Source organism: Lepus europaeus, chromosome 22 (assembly GCF_033115175.1).
Source record: "Lepus europaeus isolate LE1 chromosome 22, mLepTim1.pri, whole genome shotgun sequence".
Classification (NCBI taxonomy): Eukaryota; Metazoa; Chordata; class Mammalia; order Lagomorpha; family Leporidae; genus Lepus; species Lepus europaeus.
This window is the reverse complement of record NC_084848.1, coordinates 117,072-139,492: the sequence shown is the minus strand read 5'-3', so window position 1 is coordinate 139,492 and position 22,421 is coordinate 117,072. Positions and strand designations below refer to the sequence as shown.

Genomic DNA, 22,421 nt, shown 5'->3' with positions numbered 1-22,421 from the left:
GCCACTGTGTGTCCCACTTTCTGCTCTGCTAAACCACAGCAGGTGCAGGGGGTCCCACGACACTGGAGCAGAACCAGATCAGCTGGAAGTGCACACCCAACACTTTCCACTCAGTTATGACCTTGACTGCTGATGTCCAGCGCATTTCCCTCCTGAGTTCAGGCAGGAGCCCCACAGGAGGGTCCCAGGACCTAGAGGATGAGGAAGTCCCTGTAGGCTTCCCAGGGGCCTGCAGAAGCTCAGCCTGAGATAAAGCTGAGCTGGAGTACATTCCTGAGAGCTGTGACGTTCACACAGGGACCACAGACTGTTCCAGGATCAAAGGGGAAATGGAGTTGTGGGAACAATCTGCAAAAGTGAGTCTGGATCACCCACAGATTTAAAAAAATGTAGGTTCAGTTCGGTACACATGCTTGTTTTGACGGGAGGAGAGGGATGACTTAGGTAGGTGAGGTTTACCAGAACAAAGACACTGGATCAGATGTCCCTGGTTTTAAAGGGAAAACTAAAATTGTCCTAAAGTTGGCAGTGCCCTGAGGGCGCTGTCCAGAGTCAGGTTGGAAAAGAATCAACAGGGGCCTCAGAGATTCCCAGGATCTCGGCTCCTGGTGACTGCTGTCCTTGTTTATGAACCGAATTTGTTCATTAAGGACTTCTTCCCTCACATCAAACTTCCTCACCGTCACTGAAGTCATCGGTAGGGTCAGAATCACAAGAGTAGAACTAATTCCTCAAAACGGCTACAGGAGAGGAAACCCCAAATCCCTGACCGGAAACCAGGGCTTCATCTCTTCCTGCGCCTGCTCAAGGCCAGAATGTGCTCTCGGTACGTCGTGTGCGCCCCCTGGTGGAGCCGCGCGCCCCTGCAGGGAGGTTTGTGTCTGGGCTCAGCCCTGGGGCCTCTCACTGTGTCTCTCGCACAGTAATACATGGCCGTGTCCGCGACTGTCTGACTGTTCAGTTGTAGGCAAACTGTGTTCTGGGCGTTGTCTCTGGAGATGGTGAATCGGCCATTCACCCAGCTCGCGTAGTATGTGCTACCACTACCAGGATAAATGCATCCGATCCACTCCAGCCCCTTCCCTGGAGCCTGGCGAATCCAGCACATCCAGTAGCTACTGAGGGTGAATCCAGAGGCTTTGCAGCAGAGTTTCAGGGATCCCCCAGGCTTGACCAGGCCTCCCCCAGACTCCTCCAGCTGCTGACACTGGACACCTGCAAACACAGATGTCCTGGTCAGGAAGCTGTCACTCACACTCTCTCTGTCTCTCACTCACGTCCTCTCCCAGACTCAGTGCCCCACATTCTCCATCATTACCTTTGAGCACAGCGACCAGGAGAACCCAGCGCAGCCCAATCTCCATGGTGAGCATCTGTGTTCAGTGCGATCACTGAGTGGACACGTGGGAGTCCTGGGGCTGGAGCTCCTGTGCCAGAGCTGCAGGGTGAGGGCTGGGCTGGTTTTCATGGGCAGAGGGAGGCCCTATTTGCATGTGCTGCCCCTATATAGCCAGCCCTGGGTTCAGACGCCTCAGACAGGACAGTCCCAGGGCAGATGTACATGTCCTGGGGGTGTAGGCTGATAGGATTCGGATCATATGAATTTTATATTTTATTGTTTTTTTTATAACAGTTGAAGGCAATGACCTTGTTTCATTTTAATATGTGTGTACTCTTAATATCCAGTGTTAGCATTATCATGTCCTCCATTTTTTAAATAACAATTGTTTTATAACATCTATTGACATCTATATCATCTATATGAAAGATATTGGAATAGTAATAGAGAGAGAAGGGGTGAGAGAAACAGAAGTGTAGTGATGGGCAGAAAAGATGAAAATGGGAGATTTCTGCCTCTGGATTAACAGCCCCAAACTCCCCAAATGCCTACAACTTCTAGGATTTAGCCTTTCTAAAACCTGAGCCCAAAACTGCATCTGTGTTTCCTGGGTCGGTTGTAGGGGCTCTATCACTGTGGCATCATCTGTAGTTTACCATGATGTGTTATCAGGAAAAAGTGTGGGAAGCCTTCAGGCTGGGCTCCAGAAGCACTCTGATGGGAACACGGGTGTCTCTAGCGGGGACTTTGCCAATTTTGTCCTAATACCTGCCACTCACTTTTAAACAGGTGAAAGACTGCAAGTGGATTTTTTTAAGGATACTATGTCTTGTTTCCTTATTCAGCCATTGCCTTAGTTTAAAACTCGTCATGAACACAGAACACTGTACATGGTAGTGGGGTTTGTGTATTATTGGAATCTGTGTATGGTAGAAATGGGCACAGATCTACTCAGTGTCATGCACATTTCCACCCTCTTTCCTTCACTCTCTGTTGGGAGGTCTGGAGACATCAGTTCTAGTCATTCATGCAACTTGTCGAGGGTTGTAGTGAACTGAGTCAGCCCGCTGTGGGATGCGGGAATTATTCCTCCCTTTGAGTGGTGCTTTGTGCCCTGGTAGCAGCCGTCCCCTGATGCCCCGTCTTCCCTGTGTCTAGTAATCATGACTCTGAGTTCAGGTCAAGCACTGGGTAGAAGTCACTGTGTCACAAATCACCTGCAGTCCTGGGTTCAGGTAATGCAGCTTTGTTCACAATAGTTCAGTCTACAATAAAGCAGGTGTGCACAAAACAGTGAACGGATTCTGTTACATTTGACATGGAAAACTATTCAGTATTAAGAAGGAGGTCGTTCTGTCATTAGGAAATCATGGGTCAGCCTGGAGCATAATATGCTAACAGAAATAATCCAGGTACATGTGGACACATAGTATGTGACATTAGTTATATATGCAGTCCACAAGCTTGAGCTCACAGAGGTAGGAAGTGCAATGGAGATCACTGTCTACCATGACCCAAGTGTTTGTCCCTTCCAGCCCTGTGGGAAACTGGGGGAAGTTCCATTCTCCTGGCTTCATGCTTGTGCAGCCCCAACATTGTAGCCATTCAGGAAGTGAATCAACGGATTGAAGATTCTCTCTCTATCTGTTGGTCTCTTCCTCTCTTGCTATACACTGCCTTTCAAATAAAATAGATACTTAAAATAAATTGAAGATTAATTATACATATGATTAGGAGCCTAGTTCCTAATGTTGAATGATCTCAAGCAACTGAATCCCAAGGGAAGAAATCTAATGTTTAAATGCAGTGACTGACAAGGTGGTGACAGGAGCAGCACTGGAGTTAGCCCGTGGGATTCCTGCCTCCTGTATCAGGATGCTTAGTGCTGTGTCCTAGGTTGTTCCAGTTTTAGATTCCTGCCTAAGCACACTCTGGGAGGCCATAGGTGAAGTTCCAAGAACTCCCATATGGAGCCCTGGACAGAATTCCAAGCACCTGGCTGTCGCCTGACCTAGCCAAAGCTTTTGTAGCCATCTGGGCAGTGACCAGGAATTAGAAGACCAATGTCAGTCTCAGTCTCTTTTTGGACACATACATACATACAAATTTTAAAATAAGTGAAATAATATCTATAAACTTTTAAAGAAGTTATATAAAGGGAAACATACAAGATGCTGTAAACCTGGGAACAGCTTGCATATCCCTGTTAGAAGCACAATGAGACATCCCATCCCTCCTGTTAGAATGAGAATTATCAGACAATCCAAGGCTGACAATTCTTGGGGAGGAAGAGTGAGACGACAACCCTGGGACAAGGCTGGGGTCAGGAAAATTAGTAAAAACGTCATGGAAAATCATCAAAAACTGACAAGTACAATTAACACAGGATCCGCAAACACCATTTCTGGGTAGAAGGAATGTGATATCCCATGGAGGTGTCCACTGGATCCACAGTCACCGTGGCAAAGACATCTGCAGTTCCATGTTCAATCAAAGCAGCGTCATTCTCAATAGTTCACACATATAATCCATGAAGTTTTCATGGAAGAAAGAATCAATAATGGAACAAAAGTACAAAGTTACATTTTAACAGGAGTTTATATGGCAGTATAGTGGAAGAAATTCTATATTTTGGACAACCTGGATGATCCTAGAGGATAATGTCCAAGGATAATGTGTCAGGATAAGTACACTCTGAAAACCATCAAGGCCAAGAAGACAAATAATACGAGATGCCAGTGACATGAGATACAAAGGATGAACTCACAGAGGCAGGATACAATGGTGAAGGAAAAGTCTGAGCCAGGGAGGAACAGAGGAGAGGCTGGGTCAAGGTCAGAGTTTCAGCCCGACAGGATCCACAGGTTAAGTGATCTGTTGCACAGGATGGTGACAGCAGTTAAGGGAATATCTTGTCTATGGAATTCCAAAGCAAGAGACAAATGCCATTCTACCATGGAAACATATGGGTTTTTATGATGAGCTTGTCAATAAGTCTGACTTCCTAATTCCACTCAATTTGAAACATTCATTTCAACACATATCATTGTATATCATATGTTTATGTTCAGTTATTATTTATCAAACATTAATGATTATGAAATGAAAAAAAAGGCCAATTGCAGATTCATTTCTCTGAATACTGGGGCTGTGCTTGCCCATGTTTTATGGAGATGATAAATAAAGGCAGTGTACTCAGGCTTGGCAGCTGGAACCCAGGAGCATGGAACTGCATCAGTGTTCCCACCTTGGTGATGGGGCCTCATAACACATCCATCATCTACTGTCTTCCAGGGTGCATTGTCAGTGCAAGCATGGGAAAGCGTGTAAATGGCTTCCGTCCAGGACTCTCTATTCAGCTGGGTGTCTGTCTCTCTAAAACTGATGAAAGACTCCAAATGCATTGATGATGCCGGTCAGCATAGCCACCAGGTGAAGAGCAAAGGACTTGGACAAATGGTCTCTGGGACTGGCTCTTCCTGCAGCTGTGGTTCAGCCTCAGGACACTGGTCATCATGCTGGAGCCACAGACACAGCTCCCTGTGATGTGGACTCCAGCCCCAGAGTGCACAGCCACTGTGTGTCCCACTGTCTGCTCTCCCTGATCCACAGCAGGTGCAGGGGTCCCACGACACTGGAGCAGAACAGATCAGCAGGAAGTGCACACCCAACACTTTCCACTCAGTTATGACCTTGACTGCTACTGTCCAGCGCATTTCCCTCCTGAGTTCAGGCAGGAGCCCCACAGGAGGGTCCCAGGACCTGGAGGATGAGGAAGTCCCTGTAGGCTTCCCAGGGGCCTGCAGAAGCTCAGCCTGAGACACAGCTGAGCTGCAGTACATTCCTGAGAGCTGTGACGTTCACACAGGGGCCACAGTTTTAGTATTAAATGAAAATGCAGATTGGGTATGAAGTCTGTGAAAGTGAATGCGAACACGCAAGTTTAAAATAAGTCGGTTAGTTCATTTAGCTGGGAGGGAATAATTAAATAATTCAGGTTAACAAATCAAGACTCTGGCTTGGCTGTCCCTGTTTCTAAAGGGAAAACTAAAATTATCCTAAAGTCGGCAGTGTCCTGAGGGCGCTGTCCTGTGTCAGACTGTATAACACTCACGAGGTCCTCAGATAGTCCCGCATCGCTGACCCTGGTGACCACCGTCATCGTTCATGAACCTGAATTTGTTCATAAAGGACTTCTCCCTATCACATCAAACTTTCACTAAGTCTGTAAAGTCAGTGGAAGGGACAGATACATAAAAGTAGAACTCCTCCCTCAAAACTCTTACAGGAGAGGAAACCCCAATTCCCTGACAGGAAACCAGGGCTTCCTCTCCACTGGATCTGGTCGTGGATCTGCATCTGCTCAGTGTGTTTGTGCGCCCCCTGGTGGAGCCGCGCGCCCCTGCAGGGAGGTTTGTGTCTGGGCTCAGCCTGAGGGCCCCTCACTGTGTCTCTCGCACAGAAATAGGTGGCCGTGTCTGCGGCTGTCAGACCGGTCATTTGCAGATCCACCGTGTTCTGGGCGTTGTCGCTGGAGATGGTGAATCGGCCATTCACCCAGCTCGCGTAGTCTGTGCTACCATAAATAATGCATCCGATCCACTCCAGCCCCTTCCCTGGAGCCTGGCGGACCCAGCACATTGCATAGCTACTGAAGTCTAACCCAGAGCCTTTGCAGGAGAGTTTCAGGGATCCCCCAGGCTTGACCAGGCCTCCTCCGGACTCCACCAGCTGCTCCTGACACTGGACACCTGCAAACACAGAAGACATGGTCAGGAAACTGTCACTCACACCCTCTCTGTCTCTCACTCACTTCCTCTCCCTAGACTCAGTGCCCCGCATTCACAATCATTACCTTTGAGCACAGCGACCAGGAGAACCCAGCGCAGCCCAATCTCCATGGTGAGCGTCTGTGTTCAGTGCGATCACTGAGTGGACACGTGGGAGTCCTGGGGCTGGAGCTGCTGTGCCAGAGCTGCAGGGTGAGGGCTGGGCTGGTTTTCATGAGCAGAGGGAGGCCCTATTTGCATGTGCTGCCCCTATATAGCAGGCATGGGGTCAGACGCCTCAGACAGGACAGTGCCCAGGTCAGATGTGGGTGTCTGGCGTCTTATGTAGCTGATTAAAGCCATGAGACCTGGAATCTGTTGTGAGATTATGGACAAAAAAGCGTTTGTCCACCTTTTTTAAAAATTTATATATATATATATATATTTATTTATTTGACAGGTAGAGTTATAGACAGTGAGAGAGAATCACAGAGAGAAATGTCTTCCTTTCATTGGTTCTCTCCCCAAATGGCAGCTATGGCCAGGGCTGTTCCGTTCCGAAACGAGGAGCCAGGTGCTTCTTCTTGTTCTCCCATGTGGGTACAGGGGCCCAAGCCCTTGGGCCATCCTCCACTGCCCTCCTGGGCCACAGCAGAGAGCTGGACTGGAAGAGGAGCAACTGGGACTAGAACCCGGTGCTAATATGGGATGCCGGAGCTGCAGGCAGATTAGCCAAGTGAGCCACGGAGCTGGCCCTTAATTTATATTTTGAACATTTATTTATTTATTTATTTGAAAGTCAAAGTTACCCAGAGAGAGAAGGAGTGGCAGAGAGACAGAGTGAGAGAGAGAGAGAAAGAGAGATATATAGAAGGAGGGAGGGAGAGAGAGAGAGAGAGAGAGAGCAGTTTTCTATTCTCTGCTTCACTTTCCAATATACACAACTGCTAGAGCTTAGCCAATTGGAAGCCAGGAGCCAGGAGCTTCTTCCAGATCCCCCATGCGGGTACAAGGGACCAAGAACTTGGGCCGTCCTCTACTGCTTTCCCAGGCCGTAGCAGTGAGCTGGATTGGAAGTAGAGCAGCTGGGACTAAACCCGGTGCACATGTGGGATGCCAGTACTGCAGATTTGGTCTTTAACCTACTATGGCACAGTACTGGCCGCACCTTTACTTTTTTATGATCAGGACACAGGGCCTGAGGTAGAGAGGCTGGTTCTTGAGCCATCACTCCGCACAGGGTGTGGGCTCCCAACAAGGGCTTAGCTCTCTGCACCACAGTGCCTGCCCCTTGTGTTGTCTGCACAAGCACAGAAATGTGGTATTGGCATGAATGATACCTCCCTTGAACAGGTGCACAGCTACTGAAGGAATCACAGACAGGCTGTGCTGAGTGTCCAGGGCTCTAGTCTGGTAGGAGGCACCTCCACACTCTACACCTCTGTTCCCCACACAGGACTTCCTTCTCCACCTATCAGCTCCAGGAGTGATGTGCACTCTATACCGTCATCAGTTGTGGTTGTCCAGTTTTCCTAATGATTTTGTTAATGTGCTGAGAAAGGTTGAAATAGTGAGTTTCCTGTGTATATGATGTTAAATTGTGACTGGGTGGGATTTATGTAAGAGCAATCTTTGAAGATACTGGCACATGAAAGCCACTTAAGGATGTATTTCTTCCAAATTTGAAGTCGAAAGTAACTGAAATAACTTTTTTTAAAAAAAAGCAATTCATGGCTTTTTAGGTTTTAGTGTGTGTGTTAAGAACTGAGTACACATCAAAACATCTGTGTGCTGTATATTAACACCAATGAAATATCAGTTATGGACAAATGTGCCAACATTTTCAGATGATGCTGCATAAACTACAGAGCTTCTGCATTGCAAGTGGACCGATGAGAAGTACGCAGCCTACACACAGATGGAAGTAACTATTTACATACAGAACGTATGATCAGTAGCCTCTATCCCAAAGGAATAAGAAGGAACTGGCTGTCTGGGCCGTGTTTAGAACTGGTCCTGAGTCTTCTGCAGTCTCAAAATAACTGATCCACAGTTGGCTTCTTCATCCTGATCGACAGGTTCTGTGTCATCAGGACCAGAATGGCTACAGAAGGAAACCTCTCTGTTCTGCCTGAGACAGGGAGAGGGAGAAAGAAAGGGAGAGGAGGGGGAGAGGGAGAAGGAGAGGGAGAGGGAGAGGGAGGGGGAGGAGGAGAGGCAGAGGAGGGGGAGAGGGAGAGGGAGCTGATTCAGGCTGAGTGTGTCCCCAAAGTTGTGTGTTTTACGTGTGCTCCCACGGTTACCTTGGGAAAAGGGGTGGGAGATCTGGGAGTTGAGGCCTAGTGGGATTTCTTCACTTCTGGGGAATCTGCTCCTGGAGGTCACAGTAGATCTCCTGGGTCTCCAGCTTCAGCACAGAGCACAGTGCTACCAGAGTCAGCCCTGGTCTCGTCTGACGTCCTGTGTGGGGATGGGGTCCCTCCCATCCGTGTTCACAGTATTAGGATGCCTGATGGCACAACATTCTCACTGTCTGATCCTGGACTTCCAGCATCTACAGCTGTGAGCTCAATAAACCTTTGTGCTCCATACACCTTCCTATGGGGAACTGCATGATGGTACTAACAGGCATAATAAAACAGTAAAGAGCAACACTCAGCCACTGCATTATTCCCACCTGTAACAAAGACTCACGTGTGTCTCTGGATTTAGATGAAGCCTCTCAGAAATAGTCATTTCTAATCAGCTGAGTGAATTGCTTCAGTTTCTGTAAGAATCCTACATGGGAGAAAAACCGCATCTTTGCAGGAGACATTTTGTAAACACATGGGGTTGATGCAGCTATCATGGTGAATGGCAGAAAATTTGTTCATTCCTGATGACGACAGAGTTGAGAGAAAGCAAGGACAATTTTGCTTCCACAGAAGGAGGAGCATGGCTGAGAACAGGTGCGGGCAGTCGTTGGAGGAAGGAGTCGGGGTCTCTGGACACACAGTCTCTGGGGCAGGCCCTTCAGGCAGCAGCGATGCAGCTCCAGGGTTGGATCATCCTGCTGGACTCACAGGGACACAGTCCAGAACCACCTGGACTCTAGTGCAGACGTCACTGGGCTGTCCCCCCTGCTGGTCTCCCTGAGATGGAGACAAGGCCAGCAGAGTGGGGGGAACAAGACCACTCCACACCCAGTGTTTTCCATCAGTCTGACCCCTTGCACTACCAATGTCCACCTCTGCTTGCAAATGAGTGCGGGTCTGGGGATCCCAGGAGACATGAGTGAGGAAGTGCAAGCAGGATTTCTCGGAGCCACAGCCTGAGCCAGCCCTGAGCTGCAGGTTAATCCCTGACCTGGGATTTGGACCACGTGGACCTCAACCTGTGAGTTCAGGGTGAGGAAGTGAAAAGGGAGACAGGGCAGAGCTGCAGAGTACGGACACGGGAACCCCAGGGAACAGGACCACGGGGTCAGCTCTGCCCCTCAGGGGCCCAGCTGTGCAGGAGGGGAGGGGATGGATGTGAAACACTGCAGCATTCATAGCCCCTGACCGGCGCTACACTGCCCCTGGGCTCTCAGCGGGCTCCCAGATGACGTCATCAGAGAATCCCACGGGGCACTATCCGGAGACTCAGACCGGGAAAGACTCCCCGGGTGCCAGAGCTCCCTCAGGTCTCAGACGCTGGGGACCCAGAGATGTCATTCATTCCTCCAGAAACGACTCCATTTTCTTCGTGTGACGTTTTACGTGATACCAAAACTTCTGCTCAGTGATCGGTGTTAGGGACAGAATCATCCATCCAGACCGGAATGTAGGAAATTCGGTTTAGAGGACCACAAACCCCAATTTCCTGACAGAACCAGCAATTCACCTCCCAATGCATCTGGGCCTGGGTCTGAGTCTGCTCAGTGCGTCTTGTGCGCCCCCTGGTGGAGCCGCGCGCCCCTGCAGGGAGGTTTGTGTCTGGGCTCAGCCTGAGGGCCCCTCACTGTGTCTCGCACAGAAATAGGTGGCGGTGTCCGCGGCTGTCAGACCGGTCATTTTCAGAGACACCGTGTTCTGGTTGGTGTCTCTGGAGATGGTGAATCGGCCATTCACCCAGCTCGCGTAGTATGTGCTACCACTACTAGCATAAATGATTCCGATCCATTCCAGCCCCTTCCCTGGAGCCTGGCGGACCCAGCACATTGCATAGCTACTGACGGTGAATCCAGAGGCTTTGCAGGTGAGTGTCAGGGTTTCCCCAGGCTTGATCAGGCCTCCCCCGGACTCCTCCAGCTTCTCCTGACACTGCACACCTGCAAACACAGAAGACATGGTCAGGACACTGTCACTCACACTCTCTGGGTCTCTCACTCACGTCCTCGCCCAGACTCAGTGCCCCATGTTCTCCATCATTACCTTTGAGCACAGCGACCAGGAGAACCCAGTGCAGCCCAGTCTCCATGGTGAACGTCTGTTCAGTGCGATCACTGAGTGGACACGTGGGAGTCCTGTGGCTGGAGCTCCTGTGCCAGAGCTGCAGGGTGAGGGCTGGGCTGGTTTTCATGGGCAGAGGGAGGCCCTATTTGCATGTGCTGCCCCTATATAGCCAGCCCTGGGGTCAGACGCCTCAGACAGGACAGTGCCCAGAGTAGACGTGGGTGCCCTGGGTGTGTAGAGTGATGGCTGTGATATGATTCTGATATACAAATTTTTATGTTACCATTATTTTAAAAAGTTGAAGGCAAATACCTTGTTTCATTTTAATATGTGTGTACCCCTAATATCAGGTGTTAGCAATGTCATGTCTCTCATTTATTTAAATAACCATTGGTTCCTTATCATCTGTATGAAAGACATTGGAAGAGTGATAGAGAGAGAAGGGGTGAGAGATACAGAAATGTAGAGATGGACAGAACAGGTGACGATGGGAGATTTCTGCCTTTGGGTTGACAGCCCCAGACATCCCACATGCCTATGACATCGAGGAGTTAGTCTTTCTGAACCCTGGAGCAAGAAACTGTGTCTGTACTTCCAACGTCAGGGGTAGGGGCTCATTCGCTTGCAGCGTCATCTACAGTTTCCCATGATGCATTATGAGGAAAAAGTGTGGGAAGCCATGAGGCTGGACTCAGTCCGTTCTCTGATGGAACACGGGTCTCCCTAGTGTGGACTTAGACAATTTTGTCTTAATGCCTGACACCCACTTTTAAACAGATGAAGGACTGCAAGTGGATTTTTAAAGGTTAACTATGTTTTGTTTCCTTATTCATCCTTTTCCTTAGTTTAAAACTGTTCCTGAACACAGAACACTGTACACGGTAGTGGGGTTTGTGTGCTATTGGAATTGGGCATGGTAGAAATGGGCACAGATGAACACGGTGTCATGCACATTTCCACCTCCTTTCCATCACTCTGATGGGAGTCCTGGAGGCCTCAATTCTCATTATTCGTGGAACCTGTTGTGGGTTGTGGTGAACTGAGTCAGCCCACTGTGCTGTGGGCAGAATTATTCCCGCCTCTGAGTGGTGCTTTGTGCCCTGGTGTCAGCCACCCTGTGTTCCCCCTCTTCCCTGTTCTGTAGCCATGACTCTGAGTTCAGGTCAAGCGCTGGGTAGACGTCACTGTGTCACAATTCACCCGCAGTCCTGGGTTCATGTAGTGCAGCTTTGTTCACAATAGTTCAGTCTAAAAAGAGCAAGTGTGCATAAAACAGTGAATGGATTCTTTCACATTTGGACACGGAATATTCTTCAGTATTAAGAAGGAGATTGTTCTGTCATTAGGAATCGTGGGTCAGGTGGAGCATAATGTGCTAACAAATAATCCCGCTACATGTGGACACACAGTATGTGACATTAGTTATATACACAGTCCACAAGCTTGAACTCACAGAGGTAGGCAGTGCAATGGTGATCACTGTCTACCATGTCCCAAGGGTTTGTCCCCTTCCGGCCCTGTGGGAAACTGGAGGAAGTTCCAGGCTCCTGGCTTTAGGCTCAGCCATCCCCAGCCTTTGCAGCCATTCAGGAAGTTAACCAGTGGATGGAAGATTCCCTCTCCATCTGTTGGTCTCTTCCTCTCTTGCTATAACACTGTCTCTAAAATAAAATAGATACTTACAATAAATGGAAGATTAATTATACATATGATTAGGAGCCTATTTCCCAATGTTGAATGAACTCAAGCAACTGAATCAGAAGGGAAAAATCCTTTGTTTAAATGCAGTGACTGACAAGGTGGTGACGGGAGCAGCACTGGAGTTAGCCTGTCGGATTCCCACCTCCCACATCAGGATGCTTAGTGCTGTGTCCTAGCTTGGTTCCAGTTTCAGTTTCCTGTCTAAGCCCCTCTGGGAGGCTGTAGGTGAAGTTCCTAGTACTCCCACGTGGAGACCTGGACGGAATTCCAAGCACCTGGCTGTTGCTTCACCAGCTGAAGCTTTTGTAGCCATCGGGGAAGTGACCAGGAGTTAGAAGATCACTGTCAGTCTCTCTGTGATTTTGGGCAAATACATAAAGACAATATTTTAAATAAAATGATAAATTTTAAAATTTATGTTACATCTATAAATTTTAAAAGAAGATAAAGGCAAGCATATAAAATGCTACAAATCGGGGGCCATCATGTTTGTCCATGTTAGAAGCACAATGAGACATCCCCTCCCTCCCGTTAGAATGAGTATTATCAGACATACCAGAGCTGACAGGTTTTATGGAGGTAGAGAGAGATGATAACCCTGGTACAAGGCTGTGTCAGGTTAATTAGTAAAACTGAATGGAAAAGCATCAAAAACTGAGAAATAGAATTATTACATGATCTTCAAACACCGTTGCATGGTACAATGAATATGAATTTCCAGGGAGGTGTGCACAGGATCCGCAGTCACTGTGGCAAACACCTCTGCAGTTCCTTGATCATTTAAAGCACCGTCATTCAAAAGAGTTCACACGTATGATCCAGTGACATCTTCATGGAAGCAAGAATGGAAAATGAAGAAATGGACAAAGTTACATTTTAAATGGAAGTTTATAAGCAGTATAGAGTAAGAACTTCTGTAATTTTGGACAACTTGGATGATCCTGGAGAATAATGTCCAAGGATAATGTGTCAGTAAAAGTACACTCTGCTAACCATCCAGGCCAGGAAGACACATAATGTGTGATGCTACCTACGTGGGCTAAAAGGATGAAGGCACAGAGGCAGGAAGTACGATGGTGAAGACCAACGTCTGAGCGAGGGAGGAACAGAGGAGACGCTGGAGCAAGGTCAGAGTTCCAGTCCCACAGGATCCACACACTGAGGGGTCTACTAGTGCACAGCATGGGGACAGCAGTTAAGAGAATATTGTGCGTGGAAACTCCTAAGAGCAGGAGACAGCTGAACTCCACCAAAAACATGTGTTGTGGTATGAACGTGTCAGCAAGTCTGACTTCATAATTCCACTCAATATGCATTCATTCTGTCCACACATATCATTGTACTTCATAGAGCTATACTCAATTCTTACTTATCAAACATTTATGAATATGAAAAGGCACAAATGACCAATCATGAAGATGCAGATCTCTGAATACTGGTGTTGTGTTTGCAATGTTTTATGGCGATGATAAATAAAGGCAGTGTACTCAGGCTTGGCAGCTGGAACCCAGGAGCGTGGAACTGCATCAGTGTTCCCACCTTGGTGACGGGGCCTCATAACGCATCCATCATCTACTGTCTTCCAGGGTGCATTGTCAGTTACAAGTATGCGAAATTGTTGTAAATATACTCAGTCTAGCACTCTGATATGCAGCTTGGGTGTCTCTCCTCTATAATACTGATGAAAGACTCCAAATGCATTCATGATGCCGGTCAGCATAGCCACCAGGTGAAGAGCAAAGGACTTGGACAAATGGTCTCTGGGACTGGCTCTTCCTGCAGCTGTGATTCAGCCTCAGGACACTGGTCATCATGCTGGAGCCACAGACACAGCTCCCCGTGATGTGGACTCCAGCCCCAGAGTGCACAGCCACTGTGTGTCCCACTGTCTGCTCTCCCTGATCCACAGCAGGTGCAGGGGTCCCACGACACTGGAGCAGAACCAGATCAGCTGGAAGTGCACACCCAACACTTTCCACTCAGTTATGACCTTGACTGCTCCTGTCCAGAGCATTTCCCTCCTGAGTTCAGGCAGGAGCCCCACAGGAGGGTCCCAGGACCTAGAGGATGAGGAAGTCCCTGTAGGCTTCCCAGGGGCCTGCAGAAGCTCAGCCTGAGACACAGCTGAGCTGCAGTACATTCCTGAGAGCTGTGACGCTCACACAGGGACCACAGACTGTTCCAGGATTAAAGGAAAAAGGAGATTGGGTATAAAGTATATAGAAAGTGAGTGTGGTCAAACACATTTAAAATAAAATGTTGGTTTAGTTCCACACACTCTCTCATTTTGACAGGAGAGAGAAAGATGACTTAAGTAGTAGAGGTTCAAAGGATCAATGATCCTATCTCAACTTTCCCTGGTTTTAAAGGCAAAACTAAATTTAATCTAAAGTCAGAAGTGCCCTAGGCCAGCGCCGTGGCTCAACAGGTTAATCCTCCGCCTTGCGGTGCCGCACACTGGGTTCTAGTCCTGGTCGAGGTGCCAGATTCTGTCCCGGTTGCCCCTCTTCCCGTCCAGCTCCCTGCTGTGGCCCGGGAGTGCAGTGGAGGATGGCCCAAGTGCTTGGGCCCTGCACCCCATGGGAGACCAGGAGAAGCACCTGGCTCCTGCCTTTGGATCAGCTCGGTGCGCCGGCTGCGGCAGCCATTGGAGGGTGAACCAACGGCAAAGGAAGACCTTTCTCCCTATCTCTCTCTCTCACTGTCCGCTCTGCCTGTCAAAAAAAATAAAAATAAAAAATAAAAAAAAATAAAAGAGGTGCCCTGAGGATGGTTTCCTGAGTCAGGTTGGAAAAGACTCAACAGGGTTCTCAGAGATGCCCACTTCTCTGATCCTGGCGACCACAGTCGTTGTTCATGTACCGAATTTGCTCATTTAGGACTCCTTCTTTCACATCACTTTATCCTGGTCAGTGAAGTTGGCAGGGACAGAAAATTATAATTCTTCCTTCAAAACTGTTAGAGGAGAGGAAACCTCAATTCCCAGCAGGAAACCAGGGCTTAATCTCCCTCTGCACTTGTGCATGACCAGAATCTGCGCTCGGTGAATCTGGTGCGCCCCCTGGTGGAGCTGCATTGCCCTGCAGCTGTCAGATGGTTCATTTCCAGATAGACCGTGTTCTAGATGTTGTGTCTGGAGATGGTGAATCGGCCATGGACATGGAATATTATTCAGTATTAAGAAGGAGGTCGTTTTGTCACTAGGAAATCATGGTTCAGGCTGCACCATAATATACTAAAGTAATATGCTAAAATAATCCCGGTCCATGTGGACACATAGTATGTGACACTAGTTATATATGCAGTACATAAGCTTGAACTCACAGAGGTAGGCAGTGCAATGGTGATCACTGTCTACCATGACCCAAGTGTTTGTCCCCTTCCAGCCCTGTGGGAAACTGGAGGAAGTTCCAGGCTCCTGGTTTCTGGCTGAGCCATCCCCAGCCTTTGCAGCCATTCAGGAAGTTAACCAGTGGGTGGAAGATTCTCTCTCCATCTGTTGGTCTCTTCCTCTCTTGCTATAACACTGACTTTAAAATAAAACAAATAGATACTTAAAATAATTTGAAGATTAATTATACATATGCTTAGGAGCCTATTTCCTAATGTTGAATGAACACAGACAACTGAACCCCGAGGGAAGAAATCCATTGTTTAAATGCAGTGACTGACAAGGTGGTGACAGGAGCAGCACTGGAGTTCGCCTGTGGGATTCCTGCTCCCGCATCAGGATGCTTAGTGCTGTGTCCTAGTTTGGTTCCAGTTTCAGTTCCTGCCTAAGCCCCTCTGGGAGGCTGTAGGGGAAGTTCCAAGTACTCCCGTGTGGAGCCCTGGACAGAATTCCAAGCACCTGGCTAATGCCTGACCTAGCCGAAGCGTTTTTACCCATCTGGGAAGTGACCCAGGAATTAGAAGATCACTGTGAGGGTCAGTCTCTTTGTATTTATGGGAAAATATGTAAATACAAATTTTAAAATAAATGAAATAATATCTTTAAATTTTCAAAGTACATATATAAGGCAAACATCATGCATGTCCATGTTAAAAGCACAATGAGATATGCCATTCCTCCTGTTAGGTGAGTATTATCAGAGATATCAGACCTACAAGCCTTGTGAAGGAAGAGTGAGAGATGACAACCCTGGTCCAAGGCTGGAGCCAGGTAAATAGGAAAAAACATTATGGAAAATCATCAAAAACTGGGAAATAGAATTATCACAAGATCTTCATACAGCATTGCCTATTAGAAGGAATATGAAATCCCAGGGAGGGGTCCACTGATCCGCAGTCACTGTGGCAAACACCTCTGCAGTTCCATGTTGAGTTAATGCAGGGTCATTCACAAGAGTTCACACAATAATCCAGTGAAATTTTCGTTGAATAAGGAATCAATAATTGAGGAAATGGACAAAGTTACATTTTAACAAGAAGTTTATGTGGTAGTAAAGTGGAGGGAATTCTGTATTTTGGACAACTTGGATGATCCTGGAGAATAATGTGCAAGGATAATAGGTCAGGATAAGTATACTCTGCTGACCATCCTTACAAGAAGACATATAATACGTGATGCTAGTTACGTGGGATAAAAAGGATGAACTCACACAGGCAGAAGTACAATGGTGAAGACCAAAGTCTGAGCGTGGGAGGAACAGAGGAGACGCTGGAGCAAGGTCAGAGTTTCAGTCCGACAGATCCACACTTTGAGTGATCTGTATAGCATGGAGGCAGCAGTTAAGAGAATATTGTGTCCACAGAATTCCAAGCAGGAGACAAGCGATACTCTGCCATGGAAACAAGTGGGACTTGTGATGAGCATGTCAATAAGTCTGACTTCATAATTCCATTAATACACATTCATTTTTTCAACACATGTCATTGTACCTCTTATGTCCATATTCAAATATTATTTATCAAACATTTAAAAAATCAAAAGAGAAAAATGTCCAAATGTGAAGTTTAAGATCTCTGAGGATTGGTATTGTTCTTGCAATTGTTTTAGTGGAGATGATAAATGAAGGCAGTGTACTCAGGCTTGGCAGCTGGAATCCAGGAGCATGGAACTGCATCAGTGTTCCCACCTTGGTGATGGGGCCTCATAACAGATCCATTATCTACTGTCTTCCAGGGTGCATTATCAGTTAAAAGTATGGGAAATATTGTAAATAGATTCAGTGCAGAAATTTAATATGAAGCCTGGGTGTCTCCACACTCTAAAATTTATGAAAAACTGCAATGGGTTATTGATGACATCAGCATAGCCACCTGGAGAAGAGCAGGGACTCTGGACACATGGTCTCTGGGACTGGCTCTTCCTGCAGCTGTGATCCAGCCACAGGACACTGGTCATCATGCTGGAGCCACAGACACAGCTCCCTGTGATGTGGACTCCAGCCCCAGAGTGCACAGCCACTGTGTGTCCCACTGTCTGCTCTCCCTGAACCACAGCAGGTGCAGGGGGTCCCACGACACTGGAGCAGAACCAGATCAGCAGGAAGTGCACACCCAACACTTTCCACTCAGTTATGACCTTGACTGCTACTGTCCAGCGCATTTCCCTCCTGAGTTCAGGCAGGAGCCCCACAGGAGGGTCCCAGGACCTAGCGGATGAGGAAGTCCCTGTAGGCTTCCCAGGGGCCTGCAGAAGCTCAGCCTGAGACACAGCTGAGCTGCAGTACATTCCTGAGAGCTGTGACGCTCACACAGGGACCACAGACTGTTCCAGGATCAAAGGGGAAATGGAGATGTGGGCACATTCTGTGGAAAGTGGATCTGTATCACCCACAGTTTAATATAAAAGGTGATTTAGTTTCACACACTCTCTCGTTTTGACAGGTGAGATACTTAAATAGTTGATTTTTAAAGACCAAGGACATGGCTCAGCTGTCCCTGGTTGAAAGGGAAAAGTAAAATTGTCCTAAAGTTGGCACTGCCCTGAGAGCATTGTCCTGAGTCAGACTGGACAACACTCACGAGATCCTCAGACAGTCCCACATCACTGATCCTGGAGACCACTGAACCTGAATTCATTCATACAGGACTTCTCCTGTCACATCAAATTCTCTACGTCAGAGAGTCAGTAGCAGTGTCAGAATCATAAAAGTAGAATTCTTCCCTCAAAACTGTTACAGGAGAGGAAACCCCAAATCCCTGACCGGAAACCAGGGCTTCATCTCCCTCTGCGCCTCTGCATGACCAGAATCTGGGCTCAGTGTGTCCTGTGCGCCCCCTGGTGGAGCCGCGCGCCCCTGCAGGGAGGTTTGTGTCTGGGCTCAGCCTGAGGGCCCCTCACTGTGCCTCTCGCACAGAAATAGGTGGCCGTGTCCGCGGCTGTCAGACCGGTCATTTTCAGAGACACCGTGTTCTGGTTGGTGTCTCTGGAGATGGTGCATCGGCTTTTCGCCCAGCTCGCGTACCATGTGCTACCACCAGTATTAATGTATCCGATCCACTCCAGCCCCTTCCCTGGAGCCTGGTGGATCCAGCTCATGTAGTAGCTACTGGTGGTGAATCCAGAGGCTTTGCAGGAGAGTGTCAGGGATCTCTAAGGCTTGACCAGGCCTCCCCTGGACTCCTCCACCGACTGACACTGGACACCTGCAAACATAGACGACCTGGTCAGGACACTGTCACTCACACTCTCTGTGTCGCTCACTCACATCCTCTCCCAGACTCAGTGCCCGCGTTCTCCATCATTACCTTTGAGCACAGCGACCAGGAGAACCCAGCACAGCCAAATCTCCATGGTGAGCGTCTGTGTTCAGTGCGATCACTGAGTGGACACTTGGGAGTCCTGGGGCTGGAGCTCCTGTGCCAGAGCTGCAGGGTGAGGGCTGGGCTGGTTTTCATGGGCAGAGGGAGGCCCTATTTGCATGTGCTGCTCCTTATATCCAGCCCTGGGGTCAGACTCCTCAGACAGGACAGTGTCCAGCGCAGATGTGGGTGTCCTGTGGCTGTACCATGATGACTATGATAGGATTCTGATCAAGTCAAATTTTACGTTATCATTATTTTTAAACAGTTGAAGGTGAATACCTCATTTCACTTTAATATATGCGTACTCTTAATATCCAGTGTTAGCAGTATCATGTCCTTCGTTTTTAAAGTAACCATTGGTTCATTATTAACTATTCTATTGACATTGAAACAGTGACGGAGAGAGAAAGTGTAAGAGAAACATAAATGTTGAGACATCTAGGAGTTAGGCTTTCTAAAACCTGGAGCAGAAAACTGTCTGTGTGTCCCACGTTGGTGGTAGGGTCTCATTCACTTGAGCATCATCTACAGTTTCCCATGATCTTTATCAGGAAAAAGTATCGGAATCTGTTAGGCTGGGCTCAAGCAGCACTCTGATGAGAACACGGGTGTCCCTATGGGGCTTAGCCAATTTTCTACTAGTGCCTGCCGCGCACTTTTAAAGAGATGAAAGACTGCAAGTGGATCCGTTTAAGGATAACTATGATTTGTTTCTTTATTCATCCATTGCCTTAGTTTACAACTGTTCATGAACACAGAACACTGTACCTGTCAGTGGGGTGTAGTGTAGTATTGGAATCTGTGTATGGTAGAAATGGGCACAGATCAACTCAATATCATTCACCTTTTCACCTCCTTTCCATCACTCTGAGTTGGGAGGCCTGGAGACCTCAGTTCTAGTTATTTGTGGAACATGATCTGGGTTCTAGTGGACTGAGTCGGCCCACTGAGGCAAGAGCATAACTATTCCTCCCTTTGAGTGGTGCTTTGAGCCCTGGTAGCAGCTGTCCCCTGTTCCCCCCTCTTCCTCGTGTCTAGTAATCCTGACTCTGATTGAGGTCAAGCACTGGGTATGAAGTCACTGTGTCACAATTCACCTCAGTCCTGGGTTCAGTTAATGTAGCATTTTTTTTTTTTTACAGGCAGAGTTAGACAGCGAGCAAGAGAGAGACAGAGAGAAAAGTCCTCCTTTTTCCGTTGGTTCACCCCGCAATGGGCACTGCGGCCGGCGCGCTGTCGCCAGCGCACCACTTTGATCTGAAGCCAGGAGCCAGGTGCTTCTCCTGGACTCCCATGTGGGTAGAGGGCCCAAGGACTTGAACCATCCTCCACTGCACTTCCGGGGCAGAGCAGAGAGCTGGACTTGAAGAGGAGCAACCGGGATAGAATCCAGTGCCCCATCCGGGACTAGAACCTAGTGTGCCAGTGCCGCGGGTGGAGGATTAGCCTATTGAGCTGCGGCACCGGCCTCAGGTAATGCAGCTTTGATTACAATAGTACAGTCTGCAAAAATCAAGTGTGCATAAAACAGTGAGTGGATTCTTTCACATTTGGACATGGAACATTATACAGTACTAAGAAGGAAGTCTTTCTGTCAGTAGGAAATATGGGTCAGGCTGGAGCATAATGTGCTAAAAGAAATAATCCAGGTACATGTGGACACACAGTATGTGACATTAGTTGTATATGCAGTCCACAAGCTTGATCTCACAGAGGTAGGCAATGCATTGGTGATTACTGTGTACCATGACCCAAGTGTTTGTTCCCTTCCAGCCCTGTGGGAAACTGGAGGAAGTTCCAGGCTCCTGGCTTCAGGCTCAGCCATCCCAGCCTTTGCAGCCATTCAGGAAGGAAACCTGTGGAAGGAAGCTTCTTTCTCCATCTGTTGGTCTCTTCCTCTCTTGCTATAACACTGCCTTTCAAACAAAATACATAGTTATTAAAATAAATGAAAGATTAATTATCCATATCATTAGGCGCCTATATGCTAATGTTGAATAAACACAGACAAGTGAATCCGAAGGGGAGAAATCCATTGTTTAAATGCAGTGACTGGCCGGCGCCGTGGCTTAACGGGCTAATCCTCCACCTTGCGGCGCCGGCACACCGGGTTCTAGTCCTCGGTTCGGGGCGCCGGATTCTATCCCGGTTGCCCCTCTTCCAGGCCAGCTCTCTTCTATGGCCCGGGAAGGCAGTGGAGGATGGCCCAAGTCCTTGGGCCCAGCGCCCGCATGGGAGACCAGGAGAAGCACCTGGCTCCTGGTTTCGGATCAGCAAGATGCGCCGGCCGCAGTGGCCATTGGAGGGTGAACCAACGGCAAAAAGGAAGACCTTTCTCTCTGTCTCTCTCTCTCACTATCCACTCCCCTGTCAAAAAAAAAATATAAATAAATGCAGTGACTGATAAGGTGGTGACAGGAGCAGCACTGGAGTTAGCCTGAGGGATTCCCGCCTCCCGTTCAGGTTCTTTAGTGTTGTGTCCTACTTTGGATCTAGGTGGCCATAGGTGAAGTTCCAAGTACTCCCATGTGGAGACCTGACAGAATTCCAAGCCCCTGGCTATTACCTGATCCAGCTGAAGCGTTTGTAGCCATCCGGGAAGTGACCAGGAGTTAGAAGATCACTGTCAGTCTCAGTCTTTGTGGTTTTAGACAAATACATGAAGACAAATTTTAAAATAAAATCTATGAATTTTTAAATTTATATTACATCTAAAAAATTTAAGAAATGATATAAAAGCAAACATATAAAATGCCATAAATCTCAGATCATCATGTGTGTACTTTATGGAAGCACAAGGAGACATCCCCTCCTTCATGTTAGAATGGGTATTAACAGACAAGCCAGAGCTGACAATTCTTGTGAAGGAAGAGAGATGACCACTCTGGAACAAGGCTGGAGTCAGGTAAATTAGTAAATCCATTTGGAAAAGCATCAAAAACTGAGACATACAGTTATCACAGGATCTTCCAACAGCATTTTGGGTATACGGAATGTGAAATCCCAGGGAGATGTTACTGGACTCACAGTCACTATGGCAAACACATCTGCAGTTCCTTGTGCAATTAAAGCAGCGTCGTTCACGAGTGTTCACTCATATAATCCAGTGACATTTTCATGGAAGAAGGAATCAATAATGGAAGAAAAGGGCATGGAACAGAGGAGACGTTGGAGCAAGGTCAGAGTTTCATTCCCATAGGCTCCAAACATTGAAGGATCTACTGTACAGCATGGGGACAGCAGTTAAGCGAATATTGTGTCTACAGAATTCCAAAACGGGAGACACCTGACATTCTATCATGGAAACATGTATTTTGTGATGTGCATGTCAAAAAGAATGACTTCATAATGCCATCAATTTGATACATTCATTTTTAAACACATATCCTTGTACCTCATATATCTATATCCAATTATTATTTATCAAACATTTATAAAAATGAA

At 47.7% G+C, this 22,421-nt stretch overlaps 3 gene segments (V, D, J or C); all 3 read right to left on the bottom strand.

The window, feature by feature from the left end:
* Window positions 1-784: 784 nt before the first annotated feature.
* Window positions 785-1,400, bottom strand: LOC133751702 (immunoglobulin heavy variable 3-23-like). The segment is given in 2 exon segments: window positions 785-1,215; window positions 1,319-1,400. Coding segments are annotated over 2 exon segments (486 nt in total).
* Window positions 1,401-5,572: 4,172 nt separating this feature from the next.
* Window positions 5,573-6,297, bottom strand: LOC133751701 (immunoglobulin heavy variable 3-21-like). The segment is given in 2 exon segments: window positions 5,573-6,090; window positions 6,195-6,297. Coding segments are annotated over 2 exon segments (564 nt in total).
* A 3,773-nt stretch (window positions 6,298-10,070) lies between these two features.
* Window positions 10,071-10,548, bottom strand: LOC133751198 (immunoglobulin heavy variable 3-23-like). The segment is given in 2 exon segments: window positions 10,071-10,399; window positions 10,503-10,548. Coding segments are annotated over 2 exon segments (375 nt in total).
* Window positions 10,549-22,421: the final 11,873 nt, after the last annotated feature.